The sequence below is a fragment of the Cetorhinus maximus genome, chromosome 8, assembly GCF_964194155.1.
Source record: "Cetorhinus maximus chromosome 8, sCetMax3.hap1.1, whole genome shotgun sequence".
Taxonomy (NCBI): Eukaryota; Metazoa; Chordata; class Chondrichthyes; order Lamniformes; family Cetorhinidae; genus Cetorhinus; species Cetorhinus maximus.
This window is the reverse complement of record NC_135886.1, coordinates 129,919,308-129,946,072: the sequence shown is the minus strand read 5'-3', so window position 1 is coordinate 129,946,072 and position 26,765 is coordinate 129,919,308. Positions and strand designations below refer to the sequence as shown.

General features: G+C 41.7%; 1 protein-coding gene across 7 annotated transcripts in view; it reads right to left on the bottom strand.

Moving 5' to 3' along the window:
• Positions 1–547: 547 nt before the first annotated feature.
• LOC144683967 (transcription factor Dp-1-like) overlaps positions 548–26,765 on the bottom strand; it is an 89,198-nt gene continuing 62,980 nt past the window's right edge. For all 7 annotated transcript variants that reach the window (XM_078547599.1, XM_078547601.1, XM_078547604.1 and 4 more), the window contains 3 exons: positions 25,402–25,568; positions 4,304–4,388; positions 548–3,512 (listed from right to left, as the gene is read on the bottom strand). In XM_078547599.1, the coding sequence (XP_078403725.1) occupies positions 3,338–3,512; positions 4,304–4,388; positions 25,402–25,568 (427 nt within the window). In that variant the 3' untranslated portion in view covers positions 548–3,337. The remainder of the gene's footprint in view (positions 3,513–4,303; positions 4,389–25,401; positions 25,569–26,765) is intronic.

Genomic DNA, 26,765 nt, shown 5'->3' with positions numbered 1-26,765 from the left:
TAGCACTGGTGGAATCGAGTTTACGCAGAAGAGTGCGACAAGAGTGAGGCTTCGTATAAAGCACAGGACTGGAGCAGGGGAAGTATCACAAAGGTATCATGAGGAAAAAATGTAAAAATACTATCCTGTAACTTCCCCAGATTGTATGGCAAATAATTGCTTGCAAGGAATGAATAAGAATCCTACCACTATTTGCCCAAAATCTGATCCGAGCTAAAGAAAAACAATGAATGGGACTGTAATTAAGATGGATTTTTGTCTCCTTTCTTCTGATTCCATTTCTCCTTTTCCTCTCCCCAGGCAATAAAACTGAATAAAAATACAGAATACTTTAAGAGGGCAAGAGAGATATCCAACACAGTGACAGTCATTGACATTCACATTAAACTTGAGACAGTTTCAATCACACCAAAAGGCAACTAATTACTGTACAAAATTACTTTGTGGCAATTGTTCAAAATTCATGACAAATGAAAAACAAGAGTGGTTAGCAAGTTATGCACAAGTTCTGAAACCTCAAGTAAAAAATAGCATTTTTCGACCAAAGTCAAATATAAGATTACATTTTTATTTCAAGCTTATAAATTTTAATGATAGTCATGAAACTAAAAACAACATCCTTGTATGTAACAAGGTAGACAGAATTAAATGGTTGAATTACAGATATTAAACTGCAGCATTGAGAAATCAGGTTGTCTCAACATTTACAATCTCCTTCCCCCAACTCTCATTTTGCAACCAAAAAATGTCTTTAGGATAGGAAAAGATTATCTGTAACTACAATGTTCGTATCACTGAAGCACACTATTGCAACAAAATATACACCTTCGGGATTTCATAAATTTTAAATACTGTATTTTTAATATTGCAGATTGCTTTGCTCCAGGTGTTTTTTTTTTTAGAGACTTGTCAGTCTTAAATAATTTCTATTCCAGTTATTGCCTTCTCTTTATACTCAAGATGGTCTACAAATAGACCTAGTGTTTATAGAAAATTCTGTGAACAAGCTTCTGAAAATGTACAAAGTTCCTCAAAAAGTTGCTTCAGGAAACTTCCTTAAAATCAATTTAAGAATCACGATACAGACTTAGTTTATTAGGTTACTATGGGGCCAAAGTTCCTATGCTTTATTCGATCCAAATGTTCAAACTCAAACCTGGGAGAGGGAGAGAGAGAGAGAGACACGCACACACAGACACACACACACACACACGCACGCTCTTAAGTTTCACTTCAAGTTTGAATCTTCAGCTATTTGATCTTACTGGTAACTTTTTTTTTAAATGCAATGTTTAGGAGGAGGGTGAGTTTCACCCTCTTGTTAAATTAAGATAAACAGCAAATTGTGAAGTGCATTTTGTATTGCTCCAAATAGTCAATGAAATAAACAGGAAAGGAAAGACAACTGAACATCATGAAAAAAAGCATTGAGTACAAAGTTGTTGTACCCAGTAAATTTTCAGGAGACAAAAGTTTGAAGGGCAAGTAAAGTGTTTTGAATAACAAAACTATACATGAACACACTTTTGCTTGTTATCAACAGGGCAAAAGCAATACTTCTGAGGGATTCTTCACAACTTGATTCTATTTTCTTTACTCTCATTGTATTTAAATATACTCAAGGAACCTTGGCTCAATACCAAATTTTTCCATCCCTTTACTCTTTCCAATTGACTTTATGAAGCGCTGTAACTAGGAAATACAACCATTCCAGGTTGTAGTCTTCTCCATGTCCAACGTTCAAATAATTAACAGGAAGTATGCTTCCACCAGGGAGAAAGGAAATGCCTGCTTTCCACAATTGAACTCTTCAGTATCAGGAAGCAATCCAGCAAACCACTTCTTCAATGATAAAAATAGATCAACTATGTAGTACAGAGTGGGCAATGGGAAGTCCATTGACTCATTATCAGTTTAGGAAGTCAGCTGTAGCTTTAGCCAAGCTAAAACAGACATATATACACCAGACATTTGTCCTATACCAATGTCCTACTAGATAGGAGCAAAGTTTGTTCCCTCTCTGCTTGCAATCTGTTAATAAGAAATGTTGCATGCTCCCCCTTCACCCTGCGGCAGACCTTACCTCAACCCCAACCCTCCAACAGCATGTAGCACAACGTCTGGAATTAAACACACTGAGAAAAGTGATGAATTTACTCAAATCGAATTGGAGGATCAGAAAGTCAGGTGCATTGAAACCACAACTGCTGTTATACTACAAAAGCAGTTTCACTCTAAAATAAACCTGTACAGGTAGTAAGCCCAGAAATACCAGAGTGTAAATTATTAAGCTTTTAGCTTAGCCGCAGAAAACCAAGCATTTGGGTACACACTGCAAAAAATTTCTTAAATCCTTTGGGTCATCGAGAGACTTTTCAATTAAGAATGTGTTTAATAAAAACTGTTGATTCCACAACAGACTTTGTTCAGCATTTATTTGTAGGTGGTTACAAAGATAAGATGGGTAAAAAGATCTGCATCTGTTCAGTGAATACACCACTATACTTGTGTTTGAAAAGGTGAAATAAAGCTTTTAAGAAGTACTTCATACATTACTGCTGCGCCAGATGCATACTAAATAGAACTATATGGCACACTGTATGGCGACCTAGTACCAGAAATTCTATTAAACCAATCACAGGATTGCCTTTTACAAAGTTCTCTGGCAGCAGCAAAAAGCTTTTAAATTACATGTAACACTTCAAACACCATTTTTCCACACTAGCACTTTTTTTTTTAAATAAACGCTTTCTCCTTAGTTACCCCAACTATTTATTCAAAACAACATCTCCAAGCTGAGGAGATAGAACAAATCACTGATCCATCTGTGACCACTTTCAATGCCTTCTGGTGGATCTAACAGGAGGTGAACTTGTAGCAGGGGAGGTAACCAACTCCATTTCTTCCTCCTTTGAAATGGGACTGTTTTGTAAGGTGCTACACCAGCTCAGCTGAGAATAGCAAAACTACAACATGTAAACATCAGCACCAGGCAGTGAAGCCAGAGATGTTACTGCGATAGTGCCCCCAAGATATAATTGAACAACCAGTAGCTTTTATAGCTGCACTTGGTGCAGTTAGAAAACTCATTGTAGGTCCTCAACAGAGAGGCAAAAACTTCTTTAAAATTTCAACTGTTGTTCTTAAATTCAGAAAGGTATCTCTACAATTCTGTATTAAATGTTTCTTATGCTTAAATTAGAAGAGAATAGAATTAAGTTAAACCCCTCACAAGTCAAAATAACAATTCTTAAAGTCTCTGTGTCAGAGACAGTTCTTTTCAGAGATGCCACTTTAAGCAACAGAAAATAGGAAGAAATGCAGTATGATCATTAATTCATTCATACTCCTCTTCATCATCATCATCATCGTCATCTTCAATATAGGACGTAGGGGTCTCCATTCTGGGATCGGAATAGTGTGTACCATTGAAACTTCCTTGTGCTTGACTGGTCACTAAGGCCACTTCGGTATCAGTTGGTAAGGCTATTTCGTCACTGGCACCAAATGCTCTGAAAGTAAAACAATTTATTGAAGAGGAATTAAAAAAAAAGGAACTTCAGCATAAAAAAAGACAAGCGAAAGAAAAGAAAAACAGAGATGAGAGGGGACAGAGAAGAGAGAGGGGATAAAAAAAAAATTATTGAAGTAGTAATAAAAGAATAAGTGGACAGGGGAAGAATCTGCTTGGTCTGAACCCAGGTTATTTCAACTATATTAATGAGGACTGTTATTTCAAAGCAACAAATTTTTGTTCAAGGCTGTTACAAATGGGCACTCAAAGTCAAATCATTTACTTGCTTTTTTCCCCTAAGATAACGTAGAAAGCTGATTCAATTCAAACCAAAATGCTTACCATAGATCAACTTTAAGTTAATCAGAGGAGTAAGCTAAATGTTAGATTCAAATAGGTATCATCTCTGGATAGAACATTATGCTTGACAGATTTTTAAATTTTAGAAGCATTTTCATTAAAAATGTTTGGAAAAAATAAACTGAAGATTTACCACTTGCGAAAACAAAAGTCATGGTACAGATAAAAATCTGATTAAAAGGCAAGTCAATCAGTGGAATTTTATTCAGATTGTCAGACTTACCCATGGTATGAGGAGGACTATCAAATGAAGAACTGCCAAATTTTAAGAGCATTGTATGAGTTATTAAAAAAACTTCACTACACTTTTGCTTCAAAGATACAAGAGCTGCTTTAATATTATTAGCAGAGTATTGAGGTAAAAGCATCCAGTTGTGCTAAATCAGATGTAAAAACATAAGGGGAAGTAAGAAGCTTTTACAGTCTTACCTGTTAGACTGGGAGCTTGAAGAAGATGCGGATGCTGCTACTGAACTTGGGCCTGAGTTAACATTTTGCACTCCTTTAGCCATTTCTGTAAAACAAGGAAAATTAGCATTTTTTAAACATTTACCAAAATTGCTATGTTAGAATATTCCAAATTAGCTCCATTTAGCAGGAGGGATTTCTAAGAAGGGGCATATGTGGAAAATTTGATTTCCAGTAGGCCCAAATTTGGGTTGAATCTAAAGAATTCTAGAAAATCAAAATCAAAACCAATTCAGCAACTACCTCATTTAAAGCCCTAAAGTCCTGGAGATTTGATAGCTTTTAGTCCCATTAAATTCTTCAGTACTAATTCTTTACAAATATCAATTTTTCCAAGTTCCTCAGTCTTACTAGACCCCTGGTTCTCCACCATTTCCAGAATGTTTTATGCGTCTTCTACCATGAAGGGACCCATGCTTATTTTTGCTAATCTCTTCCACTTTTAAATAGATTTAGAAGCTTTTATAATTTTTTAGTAAAATTTGCTAGTTTACTCTCATATTCTATCTTCCTCCAAATCAGTTTATTGGCCATCCTCACTAAATTCTAAAATCCCCATAATTCTCAGGTCTGTGACTAAAGGAGTCAAATTGGAGGGAGATCATGAATAAAATGGGTCTTACTCCCCATCCTTGCTGTTTGGGCTGCTCCCCTATAAGACTTATCACCAGGCTTTTCCAGTAGTGGCACAATCCCACAAGAAAATATCTTGGGAAGCACTGACATTTGTATACTGTAGGCAGGGAAAAAGTGGCCAGTGACAGTCCTGGCAGGGGGTGGGAGAGAAAAAGGAATGGTCTTGTGGAGAGCCAGCAATAGGTTTCATGACTCAATCTTTTCCTGTTCCCCAATTCTATCCTGCCAGATTTTGAACAGGTATTTGAGAGAAAAATCTAGCCACCAATCTTTATTTTCTACAAATAGAGTCAAATGTGCAAGGAAATGTTTCAAGCATGATGAAGCTCAAGGACTAATGGGCACAGATGAATTTACACCTGTGAAAATGTTAAACAGGATGATATAAATATAAAAACAAAAAGCTAAAAGCTACTGCGGATGCTGGAAATCCAAAACAAAAACAGAATTACCTGGAAAAACTCAGCAGGTCTGGCAGCATCGGTGGAGAAGAAATCAGTTAACGTTTCGGGTCTTCATGACCCTTCGGCAGAACTGAGTATAGTTAGGAGAAAAGTGAAATATAAGCTGGTCTAAGGTGGGGGGGCGGGGGGAGAGAGAAGTTGAGGGTGTGGTGATTGTGGAGATAAGCAAGCAGTGATAGGAGCAGATAATCAAAAGATGTCACAGACAAAAGGATCAAAGAGGTGTTGAAGGTGGTGATATTGTCTGAGAAAAGTGCTAATTAAGAATGGATGGCAGGATACTCAAGGTACAGCTCTAGTGGGGGTGGGGTGGAAAGACTAAAAAAGTTTTAGTTTTAGATTTAAAAATAATGGAAATAGGTGGGAAAAGAAGAATCTATATAAATTATTGAAAAAAAAGGGAGGGGGGAGAAACGGGGTGGGGATGGGGAGTTTAAGATTTAAAGTTGTTGAATTCAATATTCAGCCCGGAAGGCTGTAAAGTGCCTAGTCGGAAGATGAGGTGCTGTTCCTCCAGTTTGCGTTGGGCTTCACTGGAACAATGCAGCAAGCCAAGGACAGACATGTGGGCAAGAGAGCAGGGTGGAGTGTTAAAATGGCAAGCGACAGGGAGGTTTGGGTCTTTCTTGCGGACAGACCGCAGGTGTTCTGCAAAGCGGTCGCCCAGTTTGCGTTTGGTCTCTCCAATGTAGAGGAGACCGCATTGGGAGCAACGAATGCAGTAGACTAAGTTAGGGGAAATGCAAGTGAAATGCTGCTTCACTTGAACGGAGTGTTTGGGCCCTTGGATGGTGAGGAGAGAGGAAGTGAAGGGACAGGTGTTGCATCTTCTGCGTGGGCATGGGGAGGTGCCATAGGTGGGGGTTGAGGAGTAGGGGGTGATGGAGGAGTGGACCAGGGTGTCCCGGAGGGAACGATCCCTACGGAATGCCGTCAGAGGGGGTGAAGGGAAGATGTGTTTGGTGGTGGCATCATGCTGGAGTTGGCGGAAATGGCGGAGGATGATCCTTTGAATGCGGAGGTTGGTGGGGTGATAAGTGAGGACAAGGGGGATCCTATCATGTTTCTGGGAAGGAGAAGGCGTGAGGGAGGATATGCGGGATATGGGCCGGACACAGTTGAGGGCCCTGTCAACGACCGTGGGTAGAAAACCTCGGTTAAGGAAGAAGGAGGACATGTCAGAGGAGCTGTTTTTGAAGGTAGCGTCATCAGAACAGATGCGATGGAGGCGAAGGAACTGAGAGAATGGGATGGAGTCCTTACAGGAAGCGGGGTGTGAGGAGCTGTAGTCGAGGTAGCTGTGGGAGTCGGTAGGCTTGTAGTGGATATTGGTGGACAGTCTATCATCAGAAATTGAGACAGAGAGGTCAAGGAAGGGAAGAGAAGTGTCAGAGATGGACCATGTGAAAATGATGGAGGGGTGGAGATTGGAAGCAAAATTAATAAATTTTTCCAGGTCCCGACGAGAGCATGAAGCAGCACCGAAGTAATCATCGATGTACCGGAGAAAGAGTTGTGGGAGGGGGCCGGAGTAGGACTGGAACAAGGAATGTTCCACATACCCCATAAAGAGACAGGCATAACTGGGGCCCATGCGGGTACCCATAGCCACACCTTTTATTTGGAGGAAGTGAGAGGAGTTAAAGGAGAAATTGTTCAGTGTGAGAACAAGTTCAGCCAGACGGAGGAGAGTAGTGGTGGATGGGGATTGTTCGGGCCTCTGTTCAAGGAAGAAGCTAAGGGCCCTCAGACCATCCTGGTGGGGGATGGAGGTGTAGAGGGATTGGACATCCATGGTGAAGAGGAAGCGGTTGGGGCCAGGGAACTGGAAATTGTTGATGTGACGTAAGGTGTCAGAGGAATCAAGGATGTAGGTGGGAAGGGACTGGACAAGGGGAGAGAGAAGGGAGTCAAGATAACGAGAAATGAGTTCCGTGGGGCAGGAACAGGCTGACACGATCGGTCTGCCAGGACAGTTCTGTTTGTGGATTTTGGGTAGGAGGTAGAAGCGGGCCGTCCGAGGTTGGGCGACTATCAAGTTGGAAGCTGTGGGAGGAAGATCTCCAGAGGAGATGAGGTCAGTGGCAGTCCTGGAAACAATGGCTTGATGTTCTGTGGTGGGGTCATGGTCCAGGGAGAGGTAGGAGGAAGTGTCTGCAAGTTGACGCTCAGCCTCCGCGAGGTAGAGGTCAATGCGCCAGACTACAACAGTACCACCCTTGTCAGCGGGTTTGATGACAATGTTGGGGTTGGACCTGAGAGAACGGAGTGCAGTGAGTTCAGAGAGAGACAGATTAGAATGGGTGAGAGGAGCAGAGGAATTGAGACGGCTAACGTCACGCCGACAGTTCTCAATGAAAAGATCAAGAGAAGGTAAGAATCCAGAGGGAGGGGTCCAGGTGGAGGGAGAATATTGGAGGTGGGTAAAAGGATCCGTTGAACGGGGAGAGGACTCCTGCCCAAAGAAGTGAGCACGGAGACGAAGACGGCGGAAGAAGAGTTCAGCATCATGCCGAGCCCGAAATTCATTGAGATGAGGGCGTAAGGGTATGAAACTAAGTCCTTTGCTGAGCACTGAACGTTCAGCATCGGAGAGGGGAAGGTCAGGGGGTATAGTGAATACGCGGCTGGGGCTGGGATTGGAAGATGGGATGGGGACGGAGGGACAAGCAGGGGTGGAGGGTCCCAGATGGGTGTTGGTGTCGATGAGTTGTTGGAGCTTGCGTTCCTTAGCACTTGAGAGAAAGAGAAAAAGTTTCTTGTTGAGGCGACGGATGAGGCGAAGAATAAAATGAAACTGGGGGCACGCGCAGCTTTGAAAAAGGGTGCGGCGGTGCTGCTGGAGGGAGAGGTCGAGTGTGTTCATATGGCGGCGCATGGCACTGAGTGTGGATCTCAGAATGCGACGGGAACAGCAGTCCGAGAAACGTTTTATGTCCCGGAGATACCTGTAATCCTGGGTGGGTTCGAAACAAGAGGGATGGAATTTCAGTTGAAATCCACGTGGGGTGAGTCGGAGATGGAGACAGTCACTGAGAAAGGAGATATGGCTGTGAAATATAAATATACATGCATGTATCCACAGGAGCCCATTATTAGCATTAGTATACTAAGCCATTGCTACGGGGGGCAGTGGCGGGGGGGACCTTTACTCATAACACTCAGATTCATTCCAATATGAAAGAATGAATCTAGGGGAAGGGCGCACCATCTGTGGCTAATTAAGGAATTTAAAGATAGTATCAAATTGAAAGAAAAAAAAAGTACAATTCCGCAAAGATTAGTGGGTCAGAAGATTGGACACAATACAAAAAACAGCAAAGAATTAATGAAAAAAGAGGGGGGAGAAATTAGAGAATGAAGAAAGCTAGCTAGAAATATAAAAACAAATAGTATGAGTTTCTACAGGTATTTAAAAAGGAAAAAGTAACTGGAATGAGTGTTGGTTCTCTAGAGGAAATGGCAGATGAATTGAACAGATATTTTGCACCTGTCTTCACTGTAGAAGACACAAATAGCATCCCTAAAGTAATTGTAAATCAGAGGTGAAAGGGAGGGAGGAACTTAAACAATTATAATCACAGGGGAAGTGATCCAGACATTGGTGTGCAGGGGACAATTCAAAGCTTGCAAGTGTTTCAAAACTTGGAAGCATTGTAAACTGTGTGGAGGACAGTGTAAAAACTTCAAAAAGACAGACCAGTTGGTGGAGTGGGCAGATAGGTGGCAGATGAAGGTCAATGCAGAGAAGTGTGAGGTGATTCATTTTGGTAGGAAGAACATGGAGAGAATATAAAATAAGGAGTACAGCACTTAAGGGTGTGCAGGAGCAGAGGGACCTGGGTATATATGTGCAGAATGTCACAAAACTATATGTTTCATAATATTATTGTGGTTTATTGTAAATGGGTGCGAAGGTAGATGGTTCTGCCTGTGTGTTTTAATTAAATTTGAGTCAGATAGACTGCAAGCTTGAAATTATCAAAAGAGGTTAGGGGTAAAAAGCACGAGTAAACATGGATGAGGTCTGAGCATGTAGGGTGTGAAGGAAATTTGCATTTTTAGATAAGTGAAGGGGTTGTTTGGGTTTCAAAGTGATGGCAGGATGTTTACAAATAACAAGATAAATAGGGCAAGATTATTATGTTTATTTTTCCCAAAAGGTATTGACCATATTGGCAACATGAAAGATTTTTATATTATGGGAAAAGTACATTTCCAAAGACATACAGAACAATGGAATTTACCGATTAAAGAGCAAAAAACGTATATAAAGGAAGGAAGGTATTGTTGTGGGGCCGTGTAAGATCTAACAGGAGTGTGTGACACAGCTTTGGGAAAGCCTCCAGCCATTTTTGCAAAAGTCTGTTGTGTCCAGTAACTAAAGTTGGAGAAAAGCCATGGGAATTCCGCTATCGCATGGGTGCTGTGATAAGTCTGCTGACTTGCTATTTAAATTTAAAATCTATTTTGGGCTGCTGCCTTAAAAGGGGGTGTATTTGGGAGTCAGTTTAATTAGGAATTTTGGGATTTGTTATAATATTAAGTAACTATAATCTTATGTATGTGCTTGAAATATTTTCCTTTGTTAATAAATGTTTTAATTTAGTTTTTAAAATCTCTAAAGGTGTTAGTGGACTCATTACTTCGGAATTCAGTGCACAAATCTTCTTGTAATAAATTCAAATTGCAAAACCGTTGTGATAGCTTGGCTAAGTTTCCCTTGTGGGTTTGGTCCGCCTGACACACATCACCTGCCACGTCATAACAATAAGTCATTAAAGGTGGTAGGACAGGTGGAGAGAGCAGTTAATAAAGCATACATTATCCTAAGCTTTATTAATATGGGCTAAGGTACAAGAGCAAGGAGGTTATATTGAACTCGTAAAGGACGCTAGTTAGACCTCAGCTGGAGTATTGTGTACACTTCTGGGGTGCCACACTTTAGGAAGGACATGGACACTTGGACAGAGTGCAAAAGAGGTTTACAAAAATGGTTCCAGGGATGAGAAACTTCAGTTACGAAGATAGATTGGAGAAGTTGAGACTGTTCTCCTTGGAGAGCAGGTTAAACGGAGATTTGATAGAGGTGTTCAAAATCATGAGGGGGCTGGACAGGGAAGATAGGGAGAAACTGTTCCCATTGTAAAATGATAGAGAATGAGAGTGCACAGATTTAAAGTGATTTTCAAAAGAAGCAAATGCAATATAAGAGAAACCTTTTCCACACAGCAATTCGTTTGGGTCTGGATTGCACTGCCTGGAAGTGGGGTGGAGGCAGGTTCAATCCAGGCATTCAAGAGGGCATTGGATGATTACCCAAACAGAAATAACATGCAAGGTTACGGGGAAAAGGTAGGAGAATGGCCACTGAGTCATAATGTTCATTCGGAGACCGGTGCAGACACAATGGGCTGAATGGCCTCCTTCTGGCACCATAACAATTCTGTGATTCTGTGAAAGGGTGCTGAGAAAATTATTAGAACTGAAGTCTGACAAGGCCCCAGGTCCTAATGGGTTCTTCCTAGAGTCTTAAAATAAGTACGTGCTGGATAGGAGATGCATTCATTTTAATATTTCCAAATACCCTAGATTCTGGAATGGTCTCATCAGGCTGGAAAATAGCAAATGTAACTCCTCTATTCAAGAAAGGAGGGAGGCAAAAAGCATGAAACTACAGGCTAGTTAGCTTAACCATTTGCCGTAGGGAAAATGTTGGAATCTGTTAAGTAGGTTATAACAGGGCATTTAGAAAATTTCAATGCAATCCGCCAGAGTCAATATGGATGTGTGAAAGGGAAGTTTATTTGGCTAATTTATTAGAGTTCTTTGAGGAAGTAACAAGCAATGCAGATAAAGGGGAGCCTGTAAATGTGGTGTACTTGGATTTTCAGGAGGCATTTGACAAGGTGCCACACCAAATCTTACTACACAAAATAAGAGCTCATGGTGTAGACGTAACATATTACCATAGATAGAGGATTGGTTAGCTAACAGGAAACAGACAGTAGATATAAATGGGTCATTTTGGGTTGGCAAGATGTAATGAGTGGAGTGCCACAGGGATCAGTGGTGGAACCTCAACAATTTATGTCAATGACTTGGATGAAGGGACCGAATGTATGGTTGTTAAATTTGCTGATGACACAAAGGTAGGTAGGAGACTAGGTTGTGAAGACGACATGAGGAGTCTGCAAAGGGATTAAGATAGGCTAATAGAGTGGGCAAAACATTTGGCAGATGGTGTAAAATGTGGGACAACGTGAACTTGTCCACTTTGACAGGTAGAATAGAAAAGCAGGATAATAATTAAATTGAGAGAGATTCCAGAACTTTGCAGTACGGAGGGATCTGGGTGTTCTGGTACACAAATCACAAAAAGTTAGTATAAAGACACAGCAAGTAATTTGGAGGGCAAATGGAATGTTAGTATTTATTGCAAGGGGAAGAGAGCATAAAATCAGAGAAGTTTAGCTACAAGTTGTACAGGGCCTTAGTCGGACCATACTTAAGAGTACTGTGTACAGTTTTGGTTTCCTTATTTAAGAAAGGACATAATTGCATTGGAAGCAGTGCAGAGAAGGTTCACTTGACTGATTCCTGGGATGAGGGGGTTATCTTATGAGGAGAGGCTGGACAGGTTGGACCTGTATCCACTGAAGTTTAGAAGAATGAGAGGTGATCTTATTAAAACATACAAGATTCTGAGGGGAATTGACATGGTGGACACTGAAAGGACGTTTCCCCTTGTGGGAGGCACTAGAACCAGGGGACACAGTTTGAACATTAGCGTTCTCTCATTTAAGATGGAGATGAGAAATCTTTTCTCTCAGATGGGTTGTTGGTCTGTGGAATTCTCTTCCCCAGAGAGGTGTGGAGGCAGGGTCGTTAAATATTTTTAAGGCAGAGTTATATAGATTCTTGACCTAGGGTGTTAAAGGCTATAGGGAGTAGGCAGGAAAGTGCAGTTAAGGCCACAATCATGATCTTATCAAATAACAGAGCTTGCTCAAGGGATCAAATGGCCTACTCCTGCTTCTAATTTGTATGCTATGTTAATTAAAATAGACACACATAAAATAAAGTGTATTTTTCAATTTATATTGCATTAAAAAAGCTAAACACTGCAATGCCAGAAAAAAAGTTACATTTATATAGCACCTCTGATGCCCCAAAATACTTCAAAGCATTCTAATATATAGTCACTGCCATTTGCAGACAAATGTAACAGCTAATGTGTGTACATTACGACCCCACTAACCCTTATGAGACGAACATTTGTATTTATGGTTGAGGGATGAATATTGACAAGGACAACAGGGGACACAAACGGGAGTCTTGATCGGCATCTTTTTTGGCAGATACCACTTAGACAACATAACACACCCTCAGTGCTGAAGTGGAGTGCTAGATTCTGCACACCAAATCCTGGAGTGGGATTATCAACCACAACTTTGACTTGAAGGGAGGACAGTTATCACCAAGCTAAGCTAACACTTAAACAGAGATTTCATGTTAGCTACCACATGCTTTCCTACACCACCAGCTTTTTAACAACAAGCAGGCTTATGTACAAGAATTCAACTTGATTGGATGAGTTCATTTGTCATCTGATACCTGTGCTCACACATTCTGATAACAAACACAAAACACTGGAAGCCTTGCATATATTTTTGTTGGTTGAGCCTGATTGCATCAAACTGATGTTTTGCTAGAGTTTCTGTCATTCGTTTTAATTATTTCTTCTGTTACAGAAATTTATTCATCATTGTATGCAGGTCATTGTTTTGCAAAAGGCAAACCACATTACTCAAGTCTGTTAATTAGACATTCTTTTCACAATGGACAGTTGTAAATGGGGAATTGGTGGCCAACAGGTATAACAGAAGCTCAATTAGTCTTTTGTGTAGTTACTTGATAATTACAGATAGTTAAATTACACTACCAAACAGGAAATATATACAGCCCAATTGTGATCAATATTAAGAATTTTCAAAAAGCTCAAAATTCTGTACTCCTGAACATGTTCTACACTTTCCCATCTTCATCATACATCGTGTTCTAATCAGAAACAGGATGTACATTTTTATAAAATATATACAGATACCATGGCCATTTCTAAAATTCAAAACTGGACAATGACCTTTCAAAATGGCTAAATCCATGTCGGTCTATGGCCCTCAAACAAAAGGAGCTTTCTGGCAGTATCAAAGAAAACTGCACCTTGTTATCTCTGAAGAAACACGAACGACTCACTCCCCTGTGGGCTGCAGAGACCAAATTCAAAGGGAGCTCTACAAAGGCCACCTGCATTTAATAACCCAGGTTGGCCAACCAGAGCCTACTCGTCCACTAGGTCAAAGGGCCACACAACCTCCTTCTTAATTGTTAATGATTGAGACATTTAACCATCTTGGGGACGCAGGCGAGGGATTCACAAACCCTTTGTCAAAGGCACTGAGAAGAGGTGGGAGTCATGTGATAGGGGTCTCTAGTTTGTGAAACCAGTAATAATGCCTTGCTGTACTGTAAAATCTCAGTCTGCCATTTTACTATCAAACAAGCAGCCTCACAGAAAAGGGGCTCTGCCCAGATTAAATACCTGGCCCCATCTACATTGTTTCTGCTGCAACTTCTGTACCATCGCCTACCAGACTGATTCATCTCTGCATGCCTAGCTCATCGTGTGAAGTCAACTCCAATGGAAAAGTGAATTATACATCATCAATTTTCAACTGGCTGACCTCCATGAAGCAATACACCTATTGGACTTTGATTCTGGCCTCTGGAACCCATGTGAAACACCATTTCTTTTCTATGTGGTCTCTGCACTGTAAATCTTTCTTTTCCGTATCCTTCTTTTACTGTATGAATGCAAAGGGGGCAACGATGCAACCCACACCCACCCCACCACCCACCTCCCGAGTTTGAGTGTATGCAAGTAAACTAACCCTTTGAGTTCATCCTATCTCGAGTTTGCTGTGGAGTTATTAATAGATGATAAGACGTAGGAGCAGAAGTAGGCCTTTCAGCCCATCGAGTCCGCTCCACCATTCAATGAGATCAGGCTGATCTGATGATCTTCAATTCCACTTTCCGGTCTTGTCCCCATAACCCTTGATTCCGTTACTGATTAAAAATCTATCTCAGCCTTTAATATACTTAACGACCCAGCCTCTACAGCCCTCTGCGGTAAAGAACTCCACAGGTTGACTACCTTCAGAGAAGAAATTCCTCATCTCATTTTAAATGGGCGTCCCCTCACTCTGAGATTATGCCTCTGGTCCTAGACTCTCCCACAAGGGGAATCAACCTCTCAGCATCTACCCTGTCAAGCCACCTAATAATCTTATATGTTTCAATAAGATCGCCTCTCATTCTTCTAAACCACAATGAGTACATGTCCAACCTACTTAACCTCTCCTCATAAGAAAATCTCTCCATACCAGGGATCAACCTAGTGAACCTTCTCTGGACCTCCTCCAATGCCAGTATATCTTTCCTTAGATAAGGTGACCAAAGTATTCTAGGTGCGGTCCAACTAGTGCCTTGTATAGTTTTAGCAAGACCTCACTATTTTTATACTCCATTCCCTTTGAAATAAAGGCCAACATTCCATTTGCCTTACCTATCACTTGCTGAACTTGTGTCAGCTTTTTGGGATTCATGCACATGGACTCCCAAATCCCTCTGTGCCGCAGCCTTCTGCAGTCTTTCTCCGTTTAAATAATATTCAGCTCTATTCTTCCTGCCAAAGTGCATAACCTCACATTTTCCCACATTATATTCCAGCTATCAAGTTTTTGCCCACTCACTTAACCTGTCTATATCCCTCTGTACACTCCTTGTGTCATCCTCACCACTTGCCTTTCCACCTATTTTTGTGTCATCCGCAAACTTGGCAATAGTACATTCTCTTCCCTCATCTAAGTCATTAATATATATTGTAAATAATTGAGGCCCCAACACTGATCCCTGTGGCACTCCACTAATTACAGGCTGCCATCTTGAAAATGCCCCCCTTCTCCCAACTTTGTCTTCTATTGGTTAGCCAATCCTCTATCCATGCTAATGTACCACCCCCAACACCATGGGCTCTTATCTTATCAAACGTCTTTTGGAAATCCAAATATATTACATCTACTGGTTCCCCTTTATTTATCCTGCTGTTACTCCTCAAAGAGTTCTGATAAATTTCGAAATTGGATCACACCGAAACCAAGGGGATGGAAAACACGCCAAGGAGGGAAGCAAACCAAAACACCTTTCTGTTTATGGATGGGTGGTGAGAGGAGAAATTAGTCAACAACGCACCCCCCCCCACCTGTCTGTAACAGCATAACATAATAGACATAACTGGGTCCATTGTGTTATTAGGTGTGATTCACAGCACCTCAGAGGAGTTGTGAACCATAGAGGAAAGAATCCTAGTCTTAAGGAATCAAAAAGAAAAATAGCCATCTAATATTCCCTTTGCTTGCCCCCTTACCTTCTCAATAAGTTGTCAATATATTTCAATCACAGCCTTTCATAGTTTCAATGACAAAAGCTATTATCCACTTAATCTTGTGTAAATAAACAGACATTGAAAAATGGCACCATGAATGCTTGGCTGAGCTCCAAGAATAATGCACTTAGGTCTCAGTAGGCAATGCTGACACAGCTTGCAGGGAATTGACATATTCATTACCTTGTAATAACCTGGGCAGCTTTTTTTCCTCCACAGTAGATTTTCAAAGCCTCTGTATTTGTGCCAGTTTCAGGACATTTCAAACACTTGCCAATGGCTGACTAGTTAAGTATATAGTGGGTTCAGGGACTGTGGGAATGGAGGGTGCGTGGGGGATATGAGAAGGCATGGGGGATATGAGGGTGCATGGAGGGGTAGGAGGGAGGTTTAGGACCCGAGATTCATCATCACAACTAGGCTGATGTCCCAGCGAAAGGAGGCGGGCCCTTCTAGCCTGGTCTCACCATCCACTTGCCTCAATTGCTGCCTCGGGATTGCCCCTGGAGGTGGCAGGCCTGACTCCATCCTGTCCCCACCTCCATGGAATGAAAATATATGGGTGGGGGTCTTCTTAATGGAGGCAGGAACTTTCCTGACTCACACTTCCAGTGTCCTTTGTGAAAATTCAGCCCTACATGTTATTTGAACAGGCCCCTGACTTCATTTCCCTTCTTTAGCAAAAAGCAAAAAGGTTTGGTTAGTACCTCACTCAATCATCAAAGCAGGGTAAGCAGCTGATTAGTGTCTCGACTATGTGTTAGCTTAGTGATTTCAGGACTTCTAATTCCACACTGAAATTCTAAAATGCATCGAGAACTAACATGCAGCACCATAGAGTGATAAGTTTGTGGGTTTATACCTATGCCACTGAGTTTCTGATTTTAGTTGCTTTGCTGCAGGTACGCAGAGTGCAATTAAAACACATCCCTTCTCATTCTGAATCCACATAGTCACCTTTGGTACAACTCGGGTTCCATTCTTAGCCTCCTCCCTCTACCATTTACCTGCTACTCTCAAAGAGATCTAGGAGGCTGCAATGGGTGCGACACTCACCTCTACTCACTGCCTCCTCCACTGTTCCTAGGACTTGTTATCACTTCATCTAAATTCTCGCTCAACATTAAGACTGGGGTATGATTAAATATCCCCCAGCTTCATGTTAGCAAATAGAGGCCACCCTCTTCACTCCCATCAAATGCCTTCAGCATCAACTGGAATGACTCTTCTGGCTGGCCCCTTAGACTAAGCTGCAAGTATAAAGCATTCTACAACTTATTTCCCCACCCCATCCCCACATGTGAGCCAACAGTACAACCTTATACACCTCCAAAATATATAAACCTCCACTCTGAATTTTATCTTTTGCAGCCACGATTACAATCCATGCTTTTAATGCTTCAAAGTCTTCCTGGCTGAAATCATGAAAAATGCCTGCATCACATTACCCCAGTACTGGTCAAGCTCCACTGGCTTCTCATAGCTACAGAATTATTAAGATTCTTGTCCTCACTTTCAAATGCTTCCCAGATCTTAACCTACCTTACCTTCACCAGCAATTGTGCGAACACACCCTCTACATAAAAAGCCATTTCTCATTCCTGCTTTCACTGCTGAACCATTATTGCTGCTTCAGCTATACCATTACCACACAAACTACCTTCCTTAGTATCTCTACTCAAATTCCTTTCAGAAACATCATGAAGCGCCATCTGTCCACCACTGTCCAATTCAACCTTTCCATTTGTCCTCTTGCTCTCTATCCACTACCTTGAGCCATCTCTCTATTTAGGGCAAAAAAACTGTTGAAGAACAAACTCAATCGAAATTAAAACTCTGGAGAATATTTGAGGTTATTTAGAGACTATTCATCTTCCATTAGTCCTGAATGCAATGTCCAAGAACACTGTTGAGAAACACTGGCAACTGTTGTTTACATTTTCAATTATTTTTAAGTAAGAAATGCATATAGATTGGGAATGAGTTATGGAACAAGAAGTTTAAATGTGACTGAAATGAATGATTTTTGTATTGAGTTTAGTTATACAATCATAGAATAGTTAGAATACAGAGACATTTAGTCCAACCTGTCTGTCCTACTCCCTAAGAGCAACTCAGCTAGTCCCACTTTTCTCCATCTTTTACCTCGCAGCCCTGCAAATTTTCTCTTCAGTTAATTCATTTTGAAAGCAAGGATTGAATCTGCATCCAGCACTCCCAGGCAGTGCATACAAGATTATAACCAGTCATGTCACCATTGTTTTTTTTTTGGGAATCATCTTAAATCTGTGAACCTGCCACCAATGGGAACAGTTTCTCTCTGAGACCTCAAAGCCCCTCATGATTTTGAATACCTCTATGTCCTCTTAGCCTTTTCTCCAAGAACAACAGCCCCAGCTTCTCCAATCTATTTACTGAAGTGTCTCAGCCCGAAAGTCATCCTCATAAATCCTTCACATCTTTCCTAAAGTGCGATTCCCCAAACGGGTCAGAATTCTCCAGTTGAGGTCAAACCAACATTTTATATAGGCTCATCATGGCTTCCTTGCTTTTGTACCCTATGCCTCTACAATATTTTAAGGCCCAGGATTCTGTATGCCTTTTAATCACTTTCTCAACCAGGCCTACCACCTTTAATGATTTGTGTATATATATTCCCAGGTCTCTCTGGTCCTGCACCTTCTTTAGAATTGTATTTTTTTAAATCCATTCATGGGATTTGAGCATCACTGGTAAGGTCAGCATTTATTGTCCATCCCTAATTGCACTTGAAAAGGTGGTGGTGAGCCACCTTCTTGAACCACTGGCAGTCATACTGCTGTTAGGGAGGGAATGCCAGGGCTTTGACCCAGTGGTGATATCGTTCAAAGTCAGGATGGTGTGTGACTTGGAGAAATTGTGGTTGGTGGTGTTCCCATGCATCTGCTGCCCTTGTTCTTCAAGGTGGTAGGAGGTCACAGGTCACAGGACTAGAATATAAAAGCAGGGATGTGCTGCTGAGGCTTTAAGAGGCTCTGGTCAGACCACATTTAGAATATTGTGAGCAATTTTGGGCCCCGTATCTCAGGAAGGGTGTTCTGGCCCTGGAGAGGGTCCAGAGGAGGTTCCCAAGAATGATCCCAGGAATGAAAGGCTTAACATATGCAGGAACGTTTGAGGACTCTGGGTCTATACTCGATGGAGTTTAGAAGGATGAGGGGGGGATCTGATTGAAATTTACAGAATACTGAAAGGCCTGGATAGAGTGGACGTGGGGAAGATATTTCCATTAGTAGGAGACACTAGGACTCGAGGGCACAGCCTTAGAGTAAAGGGAAGACCTTTTAGAACAGAGATGAGGAGAAACTTCTTTAGCCAGAGAGTGGTGAATCTATGGAATTCATTGCTACAGAAGGCTGTGGAGGCCAGGTCATTGAGTGTATTTAAGACCGAGATATTTAGGTTCTTGATTGGTAAGGGGATCAAAGATTACGGGGAGAAGGCGGGAGAATGGGGTTGAGAAACTTATCAGCCATGATTGAATGGCAGAGCAGACTCGATGGGCTGAATGGCCTAATTTCTGCTCCTATGTCTTATGGCCTTATGGATGGTGCTGTAGAAGGAACCTAGGCAAGTTGCGGGGGCGTATCCTGCAGATGGTACACACTGCTGCAGTTCAGTGGTGGAGGGAATGGAAATTTAAGGTTATGAATGGTGTGCTGATAAAGCAAGCTGCTTAGTCCTGGATGCTGTTGAGTTTCTCGAGTGTTGGAGCTGCTTCAAATCGTTGTAAAAACTTATCTAATTCACTAACACAGGGAAGGAAATCAGCCATCCTGCCAGGTCTGGGCTACATGACTCCAGACTCACATCAATGTCATTGACTCTTAACTGCCATCTGAGCAAGACACTCAGTTGAATTAAACTGCTACAGATAATGCCTCCCCTCATTCTTTTAGCCAAAATGTATGACTTCACACTCCTCTGTACTGAGTTTCACTGCCACGTATCTGTACATTCCACCATCCTATGTCCGCTTGAAATCTATCAACAGTCCACAGAACTTCCAAGCTTAGTATAATTTGTAAACTCTGAAATTATGCCCTGCACAAGTCTGGGTCATTAATATATATCAAGAAAAGCAGTGGTGCTTGTATTGACCCCTGGGGATCTTTCCTCCAGTCCGAAAAACAATCTTTCACCACTACTCAGTCAATTTCTTATTCATGTTGCTACTGCCCCTTTTATTCCATGGGCTTTAACTTTGCTGGCAAGTCTATTCTATGGCTTTCTGGAAGTCCATATACACATTATCCTCATCAACGCTCCCCGGTTTACCTCATGAAAAAACATCAGGTTAGCTAAACAGGATTTGCCTTTAACAAATTCACACTGGCTTTCATTAGTTAATCCACACTTTCCCAAGCAATTATTAATTTTGTCCCAGATTATAGTTTCTAAAAGCTTTTCCATCACTGAGGATAAACTGTATTGCCTAGAGTTGCTGGGTTTATCCTTACACCCTTTTTTGAACAATGGTGTAACATTTAACATTCTCCAGGCCTCTAGCACCACCCCCATTTCTAAGAAGAATTGGGGGATTTTACCTGTACATCCATAATTTCCACCCTTACTCCCCTCAGCATCCTTCGATGCATTCCATCAGTACTTATTAAATGCAGCCACCCTTTTTAGTTCCATCACTATCAAATTTTTAGCCCATCCAGTATCTCAGCTGCCTCCTCTTTCACTTCGACAGCATCATCTTCCTTGGTAAAGACAGATGAAAATTACTCATTTAGCATCTCAGCCTTGTTCCTGTCTCCATGTGTATATCCACTTTTTGGCCCCTACTCAGCCACACCCTTCCTATTGCTATTTTACATGCATACAAAAGACTTCTGGACTCCCTTTTACATTAGTCACCAGTCTTTTCTCATATTTTCTATTTGCCTCTCATCTCCTTTTCACTTCCCCACTGATCCTTCTATATCCCACCTGGTTCTCAGTTGTATTATTAATCTGATATCTGCCATACCCATCCCTTCTTTTTCTACTTCACCTTAGTCTCTTTCTTTTGCCATCCAGAGAGCTCTGGCTTTGGTTGCCGTACTTTCCCCCCTTGTTGGAATGTACTTCGACAGTGCAGTACACAAACCATCTCTTTAAAGGCAGTCCATGGTTCCATTAGTTTTGCCTGTCAAGCCCTCAATTCTAATTTAGTGGGGCCAGGTCTGTCTCGCCTCACTGAAATTGCCTTCCTCCAATTAAGTATTTTTTACTCCAGATTGTTCCTTGTCCTTTTACATGGCTAATCAAAACCTTATGTTACCATGCTTACTGTTCCCTACATGTTACCCTACTAACACTTGCTCCATTTGTTTTGGAGAATCATGTACCTTTATGACATATTTTGATCACTAGATTCAATGTGTATAGTCGCTAGTCAAAATGGCAGGGTATTAGATTGCGCTATCTATACCTAAATAGAACCAGGTATCAAGAAGATTTCTTATTAGAACTAATTTTACTTTAACAACAGTAGATAACTGAAAATAGTTGGCATCTTTATCCTCAATTGACAATACCTCAAGGGCGTGAAGCAGATGTAATATTTATTTCTGAAATGGAAATTACGACTCATTAGGTTAGAATTTTCAAGTGAACAGCGCCAAGACTTTTACTTGTTTGGAGGATGTGTAACATAGAAATGTATAGGAGTGGGAAAAAAAAGGATCTTCATTTGGTTTAGAAATATTATAATCCTTAATATTGGCCACAGTCCTTTATCAAATTTTTCACCTGAAACTTCTCCAACTCACTGTTCAATTGAGCTTTTACTGCATTTATTAGTAATTCAGCCCACCCTTTGTGAAGTAGTTAAATCAAAACTATCCTCTCATCTTCCATTTTCTAAATTTATGTGTACGCCTCTTGTACAATCTCTGACTAGGTTAGGCAAAGTGTCATCTTATCTTTGCCAGCTTGTATCTTGAGTTTTCTCCTCCAAGGTACCTAATCACAGTTATCAATTTAATTGCCTTTCTGTGCTCAAGGACCTAGACATCCCTCATACTGTGACCAGAATTGTACACAGTATTTCACCTGTGACCTGATTGACGCTTTGTTCAAACTTGTTCATTTCCTGAGATTTGCCTCTAATCTTCATAAAATTTGTCTCTGTCAAAGAGCTCCAACAGATTAGTCAAAAGCTTGTACAGGGCTCTCCTCAAAGCAGTGAAATTGCGATGAGATGAAAATCTGGTTACGCAGAGGTCATCAACCATTCCACCGGCAGAACAGTAAATCCCATAGAATGATGCACGTGATACACTGAAATTCTGCACTGGTAATTCTGGATTAGCCATACTTGTCCAAGCTTGTTCTGTGCCTGCATCAATCAATCATTGAGAGTTAGACACATAAGAGTATGAAATCATGGAGCATTGCGCAAGCCATCATTTGACACAGGGATTGCCCTGGGAAAGGATGTGCAAAGCCTGTGAGTATGAATTAACTTTCACGTAGGTTTAAAGAGTTGTTGATTGGAGAGAAGGTGAAGTTGATACATCAAGAGGAAAACCATGGTAGGAAGTGGAAAGCAACATCCTGAAGCAGTGGGAAGAGATTCCACTATTGAGTTTGTTCACCATTATGAAACACAAGGTGGACATCTTGGAACAGCTCGACAAGCAGGCATTCTCTGCAACAAGGGTGAGGATGAGACCGGCTGCCTAATCCGATGTTGAAGAAGTTCTGCTAATGTGGTTCAAGGCAGCCCGAGCAAAGAACGTTCCCATCTCCGGGTCCAATCCTGCAGGAAAGGGGAGTCGCCATGGTGAAGAAGCTGGGCCACATGGAGTTCACCTGCTGCGACGGATGGCTGGGCTGATTCAAGACAAGATACGGAATAGTATTCCTGCATGGCAAGTGGTGAAGGTGCAGCGGTTACACCAGCAATAACAGATGATTGGCTCCAAAATAGTCTTGCCCACATCTTGAATAAGCACCGGGAAATTCTTAACATGGATGAAACCCGACTGTTTTACTGTCTTTTGCCAGACCGCTCTTTGATGCTTCAAGGTGAAACATGTAATGGAGGGCGCAGCAAGAAATGTGTCATTGCTATAGTCTGTACCAACATGGACGGCGCCCGAAAGCTGTCGCTTGTGACAGGAAAATCCAAGAAGTCACGTTGCTTCACGAATGTCAGCACAAGATTAACAAAACCACTTGGATGGCTCCAGCATTTTTGAAGTATGGCTCGGGAAAGTGGACAAAATGCATCAAAATGAAAGAAAAGGAAAACTGTCATCATTATAGAGAACTGCCACACACACCCAGGCAACACCGGCTCAAGAGTGTCAAGCTGATGTTCATGATTCCCAACACCAAAGCCAAACTGCAGTAACGAATCAGGGAATTAGGAACCTGAAAACCCACTATCAACAGCAGCTGATCTCTCAGGCTATTGAGGCCATTGATGTGGAGTACAATCCAACTGTTCTAGAGGCCATGCTCCTGGTGAATGTGGTGTGGAAACTCAGTCACAGATTGCAACTCTTTCGCGTACAATCACAGTTCTTGGTTTCCGGGAGTGGGACATGAACCCACAACCCTCTGATTCAAAGGCGAGGGTGCTATGAACTGAGCCACAGCTGACACCTCAATGTGGTGTGGAAACTCTTTCGAGTTATCAACAGTCACAGATTGCAACCCTTTCGAGTACAATCACAGTTCTTGGTTTCCGGGAGTGGGACATGAACCCACAACCCTCTGATTCAAAGGTGAGGGTGCTATGAACTGAGCCACAGCTGACACCTCCCTCAATGTGGTGTGGAAGGTGGTGACAGAAGACACAAATGCCAATTACTTCCGCCATGATTGGTTCAAACAGGTTCCACAAATGGTTGACAACGAGCAGGAGGGTGAGGCCAATCAACAATGATGAGGCACCTTTCACTTGCCTGCAGGAGGCTGGCCTGGAAATTCGAGCAGAGAGGGCCATGGGAACCTACCCAGAGGTGGATAATGTTGTACGTTGCACAATGGAACTGACAGATGATACAATCATAGATGCAGTATGCTCTTCAAACAAAGCCAGGTGACTCTGAAGAGTCTGATGAACTCCCGCCCATTCACCCGCCTGTTTCCCTACCCGGTGCTGCGAAGGCCATGGAGATGCTCCGGGATTTCACACTGCAGCACGAAAACACCAAAAACATGTTTGACTGCACTGACAACATGGCGGATTGAATCACTCACACCCAAAGACAGCATGCTAAGCAGAAAGAGATTACGGAATTTTTCCAGACCTAACTTCAATGCAAAGCTCTGGCATTTTACGAGTTTGGGCCATTGCAAAATGTGAACAAATTGAATAAAGGCTTTTTCACCCATTTACTACTTCACCGCGTCTTCATTTTGCAGTTGAATCTGTTGTATTTGATACAGGCCGCGTTTGTAGGCAGATCAGGTTACAGAGATACATTCATGTGAGAATTGGGTCTCCTTGGCTAGCACGAAACTCTGAATTAGTGGGCAGGTCCCCTAGGATTCAACTCACTGGGATTTTACTGTACATAAATAATAAATGCAAGACCCCAACCTACAACGAGATGGAAGATCCAAGCCATCAGCAGAAGCATGTTGGAGAGTGCCATGAAATTGAATTGCCTTAGATGGCTTGAAATCAAAAAAGGATGTACCATTTTACCCCACCCACCACCCCTGCCCCAAGCCACAAAAAAATCCCCAAAAAAAGTACTGAACTACACAGCAAAGTTTTACATGGTGAGCTTTGCCATAGTGTTAATCACCTGAGCTATGGGTACAAGAAATCTCATCATCCATGGGCTAGATAAATAAGTAAGAGGATTCCAACAATTGATAACTACTTGGTGAGACAAGGTTCCAATTTCATTCTTTCCTCTCTAAGTAGGCTGAGCTCTTTGCTGGCATAGATCATTGGTAGCTAGGAGTGAGTTAAAATCTGTCTGCAAGCCGGAGGGTAGGTGCCATATGCAATAGTAGAATTATTTGTCTTATTATTGTCCTCTGAATTTGAGTATTGACACCCTCACACACATTGTACAAGTTATCATAACCATAGAGAAAAAAAAATCCTGTCTAATGATGTAGAAGCAGAATTCATCCCAACAGAGTCTGGTTTTATCTCTTCAATACATTAGCTACACAAGTCATTTGTGTGTTTGCCTGAAAAAGAGTCAATGAACTTCCAAGTAATTTATTGTAAGGTGTTTTGAGAAATGAAAAGGTGCTTTTATAAATCGTATATCTTTCTTTAACTAACTTGCAAGTACCAAAAATATTTAATACAAACAAGTGCACGGTAAAATTAGATAAATTATATTAATACATTCACCATGATCTTACAACTATGTTAAATATACAAAAATCAAATATATGACAGACACCATGTATAAATCACAACCTGCACCCCCCCATTTTACCTATTACATATGGTTCCAGTACGTGGGGTACTAGGCTCTTAGCCATCTTCAATTCATCAGCAGAACAGCCACCAGACTCCAATCCAAAAGCCATTCGCATTCTCTTAAGTATTTCAATGTCATCGTGGATTTCAAATGTGTTATCAAAGTTAAAAAAATATTCAAACCTGTGGAAAAGAAAGTGAAAATATTGAATTTTTCACTTTTGGGAAATTCAAAAAATGTCCCAAGAAAAAGTCACACACCAGCTTTTCAAATGTTTCTGGCAAAATATCCCCTCTCAGAATTCCTTAAAATTTATTAAAATAAAAAACTTGCATCTTTTCTGGTCTGATTCCTTGCCCACACTTCTTCACCTTCGAAGATCTAATCTGGGAATTCTCAAAGTTGCTTCAACTCGGACGGCCCACCTTGGAGGTTCACTAGATTGATTTCAGAGATGCGGGGCTTTTCTTATGAGGAGAGATTGAGCAGTTTAGGCCTATACTCGCTAGAGTTTAGAAGGATGAGAGGAGACCTAATTGAGGTATACAAGATGCTAAAGGGGATAGACAAAGTAGACATGGAGTGGATGTTTCCCCTTCTGGGGCATTCTAGAATTAGGTGCCATAGTTTTAGGCTAACGGGTGGTGGATTTAAATGAGAGATGAGGAGGAATTACTTTTCTCAAAGGGTCGTGAATCTGTGGAATTCACTACCTCAGAGTGCAATGGATGCCAGGATGCTGAATAAATTTAAGGAGGAGACACAGATTTTTAATTAATGGGTTGAAAGATTATGGGGAAGGGGCGGAAAATTGGAGTTGAGGCCAAAATGAGATCAGGCATGATCGTAATGAATGGCAGGGCAGGCTTGAGGGGCTGAATTGCCTACTCTTGGTTCTTATGTTCTTATGTTGCAGGGTTTGAATCTTGTTTCCAGAGATTCTGCTCCCTTGGATTCCTGAGTACGTAACCAAGCACAAACTCAGATCTTCGGCCGCACCGAGCAGAATACTACTGCTCCAAAGGGATACCTTTGCCCCAGTGGCCTGCAGCATGGAGTCACCAACCTTTGGCTGCCTTCTTCACTTAAAGTCTGCTCCCTGCAGCCCTTTTCCTGTTTGGAGCCAGTTTCTCTGTCCCTCCCTCTCCCACCCCACCACACAGAACTAGGGCCTTTTCCTGTCCTTGTTCCCTCTCTGGGGCTCTTCTTTTGGGACCTCTTCATGTCCCCTCTCCTTGGCACTAGTCTTCCATGGCTCCCAGTCACCTGACTTAGGTGGTCACGTCATTTTTCTTCTGGTACAGGAGCGCTGGGTTCAAAGAACGTAAGAGTGCCTTCCCCCGTCTGCACGTTCACAAAAGCTCCGAGGCCTGTCGGAA